At 41.7% G+C, this 7,542-nt stretch overlaps 1 protein-coding gene across 1 annotated transcript; it reads left to right on the forward strand.

Annotated features, from left to right (window-relative positions):
* Nucleotides 1-324: 324 nt before the first annotated feature.
* Nucleotides 325-6,777, forward strand: LOC109641651 (cyclic AMP-responsive element-binding protein 3-like protein 3-A). Its single transcript, XM_020106175.2, has 10 exons — nucleotides 325-501; nucleotides 725-823; nucleotides 1,171-1,432; nucleotides 2,024-2,154; nucleotides 2,397-2,507; nucleotides 2,700-2,806; nucleotides 4,118-4,186; nucleotides 5,470-5,554; nucleotides 5,870-5,963; nucleotides 6,048-6,777. Exons 1-10 carry the CDS (start codon nucleotides 481-483, stop codon nucleotides 6,233-6,235), a joined length of 1,167 nt encoding a protein of 388 aa, XP_019961734.1. The 5' UTR covers nucleotides 325-480; the 3' UTR covers nucleotides 6,236-6,777.
* The last annotated feature ends 765 nt before the right edge of the window (nucleotides 6,778-7,542 follow it).

The following is a 7,542-nucleotide window of genomic DNA, read 5'->3' on the forward strand; positions in this document are numbered from 1 at the left end:
AGAGCTATGCTGAGAACATGTGTCAGCACATTTATTGTTGTTTTTGTTAGGTTTGAACTGATGAACTAAATGTCACTAACAGATAAAGATAATCATGACTCCACCCTCCACAATAAAAGCTGTAAATCAATCCTGTCCAGCAAAATATTCAATGTGAAACCAACAGCAACTTGTTTTAAGGACATCAAATGTCACTCTAGGAGAAACTTTGACCAATGAATCTATCAGAGATCCTTCGTCTTGTGCTGATTGGCTCTCCCAGCTGTCTGCTAAACATTGGATTGGACAGTGATTACCTAGGATGAGGTAATGCAGTTGTGTCTTATGGCATTTCAACTTTGTCCCTTGAGCCAGACTCAAGGTTTGCTCCTGGAGACAAAGCCACACAGGATCGTCTTGATCTGTTTGTGTGTTGTGTTTTTAATTCCTGCTGGAAGGTTTCACTGAAATTTCATCAGCCGCTGCTTTAACATTGGAATTATGACACTAAAAACCGAGAAGGTAAGACAGACAACTATCGTTTTTTGTTTAAGAGAAAGAATCAGCCTGAGCAGTGCTTCAAGAAGAGAAAAAGTTATTACAGAAGGTAAAAATGGATGTATATTGATTTGAGTGTGGGGTTGAGCAAGAACAATTTGAACTGAAGATATGAATCATATTCTGTAAAATCAGGCAGAACTGAGAAATACCTTGAACCATCACTCAGATTGGTTGTTCATTTCAGGTGCACACTGGGTTGGACTTCATGGACCTCCTGCTCAGGAACACCGATGAAACCACTGGTTACCACAGCAACCAATCGTGGACTATCACATTTCATGATGTGAGTATGCTCTGGTCATTGTGCACAGTTCGCTCCCGTACCAAGTCACTATGGAGACATAATAATCCCAAAAGCAAACTCTCAGAATCTCATTATGAAAGTGTGACGGCCAAGTGTGATCTGTATATAACAAGGGTCAGGTGTCACGTTAATGGAAGCATGTCTGTGAGCTCATTAACAGCTTCATTATATAATACATAAACCTGAAGATGACTTAGGCAAAGACTGAAATGAAGGAATTGAATGTTCTTTTCTGTGCTCGTGTGAGGGAATATGATTTTCTGATTAAGGCAAGAAGATGATGTGATTATGTGTGCATATACTCTCCTCTTCCACCTCCTCCTCAGACCCCAAGTCCAGAGAGAAGCTCTACTGATGATTTCCTGGACTCCCTGCTGGGTGGGAGTGACTCCTCCTCTGTGCCGGCGTCCCCCCTGTGGTCACCCTGCACGACCGACAGTGGCATCAACGACGACCCCCTGATAGATCCCACGGAGAGTCCTCACCCATCCTGCTGCACACCTCTCCAAACCTTTGACGCTCCGGCTATCCCTCAGCCTCCAGGGAATCACCTGCCAGCCAGTGAAAAAACAGTTTCCATTGATCATAGTAAGACTGAACTTTCAGTGACAATTATATTTTGGTATTTTGTACTGGCAAGGAACATTTCTGAGACTTACCGCCACATGAAAAAGTAGAGAGTTTAGACTCACACAAAACCACAGGGACACCTTCATGAGATTTCCCAATTTCTTCTTTGTGCTGCAGAATAATGAGGGCTATTGAGTGAGCTTCTATAGGCAAAGAGCAAATAATTTGGTTTTCGCATTTATGAGCATCTGCAAAGGATGAAAGGTTGTGCAATTGTCATTCATCACACAAGGAAGTTGTCTTTTGAGGGGAAAGTCTTTTGAATAATTGTCCCTTTTCACAATGCTGATGGTTGACCTCCTGGGTGCTAAAAAAAAACAATTTTAAAATTGTCTACATAAACCACATCTGCAACACCACAAAGATATATCAAGCAGAGATAAGTGTGACATATATTTGGTTGTGGCAGTGGACTGTTCAGCACAGCAGGGTGCAGCACACACAGCGGTCTCAGACGCAGGCAGCAAACTAAACATTTAATGTTTTTCATTGAACATTTTTTTTTTTTAAGCAAAGCATCACCTGTTGTTTTACTCATTCAATCCCAAGGCTGGGAGCCCGGCAACCTACAGGAGCAGTTTGGAATCTCATACTACCTCAAAACGAACCAAAGCTCTGCTCTGTTGTCCAGTCAGACGCTCACAGTTAAGGACCTGCTGTTGTCGAACCTGGGACAGAAAGTGAGTAGAGAGAGAATTCTTTCTGTTTTCAGCTTTTAAACCAATGAGGGGTGTTAATTAAAAATGATTTAGTTCAGTGTTCTGGATAATTGCACTTCATGGTCCACTGCTTAACTGCCCCACACAAGAGCACCCTTTGCATGATATAAACAACATTTCCTGAGCTACACTGCAGTGCCTTCTCTGTGTGAGCTGCCCAGACACTCACATAAAGTCCAATATTCTGTCCACCTGCTTCACAGGCGCAGCAAATCCCCCAGCATTCCCTGCCAGAGCTTCAGCTTGACGAGGATGAGAAGACACTTTTGGCTAAGGAGGGAGTGAACCTGCCCAGCAAACTGCCCCTGTCCAAGGTACAAGAGCAGGACACACACTCAAGCACATTGGGCAGAGCAAACACATCCAGTCATGCAGTCTGCAGTGAAATCTATATCTGGATCCCCAGTTACACAAACTCTGCACAACATAGTTTTCTCTCAGTCGCCCTATTTCTTTCTTATTCTGTCTTTTCCCTATCCCCCCATGTGTTTCATCTCCCTGACAAGTTTGAAGAGAAGGTTTTGAAGAAGATCCGGCGGAAAATCCGCAACAAGCGCTCGGCTCAGGAAAGTCGGAAGAAGAAGAGGGAATATGTCGATTGTCTGGAGGGAAGGTACGAGCCGGCTTCAGCAGAACATTATTTCATGCACATTCCTCGGCCTGGGAAAATGAAGCTTTAATGTGCAGCCATATGTTTTTTTAAAGCACTTTAAAATTAGAGTATTTTGTCACTAACCTTAAAGGGATAGTTTCCCCCAAAAATGAAAATTCACTCATTATCTACTCACCACTATGTTGATGATGGGCTGGGTGAAGTGTTTAAGTCCACAGAACACTTTTGCAGTTTAAGGGCTAAATAGTGTTGCAGCCAAATCCAATACAATTGAAGTAAATGGTGACCACGTCTTCAAACGTGAAAAAACAACAGAAAAAAAACGTACTGCTCCTGTGTTGTCATCCAAGTGTCCATAGGCCCTGATATTCAAATTCATTAACATCATTTTTATTCTAAATGTCCGCTGTTATCCATTCACTGGCTGTGTCGAGGCCTCACCTACAAAACCGATGTGACTGTTTATCACTGTTGACAAATCATGAAATTTAGTTAAATCGTCGTGATTGTTGAGATATTCGGTGACGAAACATAGCAAAACATGTTGGGATATTCCACTTGCTTGCCTTAATACTGAAGATGGTGCATTGATGCAGTATTTCACAATGCGGTGCAAGATGTTTTTTTGCAATGGAGCTCAGTATAGTCCTCCTTCTCCTCCTCCTCTCCTCCACTACCTCCAGGTGGTGAGGAATCAACCTCAATTCACAGCCAGGCGTCCTTTGTCACCAGATGTATTAATCCTGCCTGCCACCCCCACGTTGGCTCTTCCACCCATCCCACCTCCACAAACGATGCGGCATGTTTGAGCCTGTAGTTTGACTCATATGACGAATGGCACCTTAAAAAAAGGGCAGGCCTTAATTCCCCTGCATGTTGCTGACAGATTCCTACAATTTATTGCTCATACCTCAAAATCACAAAACAACCTTTGGTGCATATTTCCATAACTTTTAAAATCCTTCTTCTCATCTATCCTTGACCTCTGTTTCCCCTGGATCACAAAAGTTCATATTAAGCAGAGGCAGCAGTTGTTGCTACAATCAAACTCTGCAAGCAGACCGTATCAACTGGGTTATCACTTATTGATGGTTCAGCTCAGTCGACTCATATAGTGACCACAAGAATCAGAGAGACAGCAGTAGAATGGGGTGGGGGGGTGGAGTGGAGTCTAAAGAATGGGTGCAAAATAACACTCAGCAGACGGATATTGGCAAAAGGAGAACTGAAGGAATACACAATGCTGTAGGCCTGTTCATATCCTCCTTTACCTAATCTTTTCTCTTTCACTCTTTCTTTCTCTCTCTGTAGGATGTCTGCATGCAGCGCTCACAACCTGGAGCTGCAGAGAAAGATCCAGCAGTTGGAGGACACCAACCAGTGAGTCCTCAAATGAGCCCAACAAGGCCTCATACTAATGATGTATTCTCATTATGGATTTATCCAATGCATTATTTGCCAGCGTTGTGCTTATAAAATTAAAGGTTGGAGAGAAATGTGAAAATATATTCAATTTGCAGGGATTTTAAACGATCGACTATATTTAAAGATGGGTGACATGACTGCTCCCCAAAAGTGAAGCCAAAGCATCTTGATTGCTCCCCTGTGGTTGGTTGCAGTATAGATCTGGCCTCCCCGTGTTAGTGGATGGGACATGGCTCAAAGTCAAAGTACACGTCAAAAACATTTTTCTCAAAGATGGTTTCTATCATTTTAGGTAGTTCTTATATCAATGATGTATGTTCATGTGTTAATTTCTTCAGTAAAATTTTGTTTTAAAGGTACAGTGTGTAGAATTTTGTGATATCTAGTGTTGAAATTGCATGTAGCAGCTGAACACCCCTCACCTCACCCTCTCCTTCCAAACATGAAATAGAACCAAGAGCCTTCAATTGTCATAAAAACTCAAAAGGTGTTTAGTTTGTTCAGTCTGGACTCATGTAAAAAACATGGCGGCCTCTGTATTTAAAGTATTTAAATATAAAGGGCCTTTTCTGGGGTAAAGAAAACTACAATTCATACAATTTACATGAAACAAACTCGTGAAAACATCATGAAGATTATTCTACATTAAGTCTCATATGCAGCACTTTAACATGAAGAACTCCAAGCCATGTGTATTCATGTTAGCAAAGATGTGACAGTACTTATATCAGCTTCACCTTATCGGTATGGATTCCATTTTGTGCATCATCTTAAACAATTAAATGAAACCAAAAGAATAACATTTAAAAGCTATTGGAATATCCTTTTGGTTGGCTGTTTTTTCCCCGACTGTTGGGATTTGTTTCCATGGAGCTACACTCTTCAGAATGTCTCATTTTGAGTCACCCTTTGTTGTGTGTTGCAGTACATCTGTCAGTGTTTCATCTGTATGGATTTTGTCCCTTAGCTGTTAAAATGCAGACAGACATTGCTTATATTGCCAAAATACAAAGCCCTTCCAAATTTCAAACCTGACCTGGTGTTATCTGGCTCCGCTTCCTCCTCATCCTGCTTCCCCATTAGGCTGCTTTCTTCCTGATGCAGAGTGCTGCGGTAAAATGAAATGTAATGTGGGAGGCTGCATGCCGGTGTTTTCCCGCCACGCACTGCTCTTCTTGTTGTTTTAGTTGCCACTGATCATGAAAAAAGATGCCTGTCTGTTTGTGTTCGTATTGCAGTGCTCTGTTGGAGCAGTTAAACCGGGCGCAGGATCTCCTTTCTGGCAGTTCCAGCAAGACAACGCAAAAAGGGACCTGCATCCTGGTGAGACAGATTACACAATACATCTGCACATCAAACTGCAACCATAATATGCACATTTGGATATAATACACGAGAGACAGAGGCTCGGTTCTGTGAATGTTATTATTTACCTGAGTTCATCATTAAAAGTCCACTGTTGACAACTTCATATTTAAATTGTTAATAGCGTCAAATGTTTGAGTTGCACCTCTGCTCATCTTTTTCTTCACAGTCGTGTATAGGTTATGCTTGATAACACCTTTTGTGCTTTCTGTTGTTTCCCTTTGCTCACTGTACATGGCCTGTTTTTGTCCTGCTGTCTGTGTTCATGTCCAGGTTCTGCTCCTCTCTTTCTCTCTGCTTATTTCACCAAATCTTCAGCCGGACCCTTACAGCCATCTCAGCCAGGCGGAGTACACAAAAACCAAAGGTCTGTAGGCATGCATACACCCACTGTCTTTCTCTAACACACACACATACACTCACGCCTCTCCTCCATGCCTCTGCCCTTCAGTGCCTTCCCGCTCCCTGCAGTCAATGGATGAAGTGCAAGACGTCCCTCCTCCTCCACTCCTCACTGTCTCCAGGGGATTTGAGGCCTTGAGCAGCCTGACAGAGAAGCTCTGGACCTGGGCAGATTTCCCCATGGTAGACGTCCAGTCCTCTCACCACCAGGATCCCAGGCACCGGGACAATCACTGAGCTCCTCGGGCCTCACAGGAGGAAAGACAGTAGCGAAGCAATGCAGCCTCCTTGCAGATGCAGCATCCGTATCAGCAATTTTATTGCTTTTTTAGCGTCTCTCCAGAGACCGAGTGAAGTGTCAGTTTGTTTGCCACCAACACTAACACACAAATAAAATATTTTTCTAACTGGATTTCACTCAGTCAGATAGAGGTCGGGGAAGAGGTCATCTGCACAGATTAATCTTTTGTTTCTTTCTTTATCTCCTTTCTTTGGATGAACGGAGCCTCAGGAACTTGGCAGATATTTTATTGCTGTCGCACTTCTGCATAATATAGGTATTCGCAGTATGATCTGGAAAAGAAAACAAATGTCAATTAAATGCTGTATTTTATTATTTATATTTTGAGGAACATAGTATAAGGATTAAAATGTTTTCTGTGTAAATTTGTGTTTTATTTCTTTTAAGTCAAGTCTGGAAGAAATGTGCATCGCAAAAAATAATGAGGCAATATCGTAAAAAAAAAAAACTACTATTTCGTTCACTAAATTATTTTATTAAGTAAAAACTGCTGTATGACTTCTCATTTCCATAAAACCAAGCCTCACTTTCATGCAAGTTGTCAAAATAAACTCTGCTTGTTTTTTTTATTGTAGATATTATATTTTTTATATAAATACATGTTACACGACCTTGTTTGCAGAACAGGTGTCATTTATTTTGAAAAACCTCACTGATCGCTGTGCGTCCCAGCTGATAGAAAAACTGAGGGGGACCGACAAAACTTAAAAAAAATTCCAAGCAAACCTGAACAAAAAAAATGCAAGCACACTTTGCACATAGGGAATGGAAAATTAATTATTGATCAGGTTGCTTTAAGCATGGAGTTGCAGTGTTGTGATAGAGAGTTATAGATGTAGGTATAAATTCTATGTGAATATCAATCATGGGCTGTCAGCTATCAGCTCAAGGGCTGAGCAGAGATACTGCGTACCGAGGGTGAAAGGAGGTCACAGGAGGAAAAGATAATTTATTCTGCTCTTCTTTGTGAGCTCAGGTTGTCTGCGGTTTCATGAGCTTTTGAAGATAGAAGCAGAAATATTAATTCTGCAACTTGTGCTGTGGGATTTGCATATGTTGCTCCCTTTATGATGACTGTGATATTTTTCCCATGCTCTGATTTCTAAAGGCATTACTCACACGAGGACCTTTCTCTAAAACGAATATGTCACCTCTCTGAAAAGTATGCAGTAAGAAAACCTGACTGAACTGCTGCTATATTTTTTGCATTGCAGAAAAGCAAAGGGAATCACTCACAGTGTGA

This window comes from Paralichthys olivaceus, chromosome 16, assembly GCF_024713975.1.
Source record: "Paralichthys olivaceus isolate ysfri-2021 chromosome 16, ASM2471397v2, whole genome shotgun sequence".
NCBI classification, from domain to species: domain Eukaryota; kingdom Metazoa; phylum Chordata; class Actinopteri; order Pleuronectiformes; family Paralichthyidae; genus Paralichthys; species Paralichthys olivaceus.

What these genes read in the sequence shown, in the direction of transcription:
- LOC109641651 (XM_020106175.2), top strand. Translation starts at nt 481, where the DNA reads ATGACACTAAAAACCGAGAAG. An exon ending in GTCGATTGTCTGGAGGGAAG is followed by an intron (nt 2,807 to 4,117) that starts GTACGAGCCGGC and finishes CTCTCTCTGTAG; the next exon opens with GATGTCTGCATGCAGCGCTC. An exon ending in GGAGTACACAAAAACCAAAG is followed by an intron (nt 5,964 to 6,047) that starts GTCTGTAGGCAT and finishes TCTGCCCTTCAG; the next exon opens with TGCCTTCCCGCTCCCTGCAG.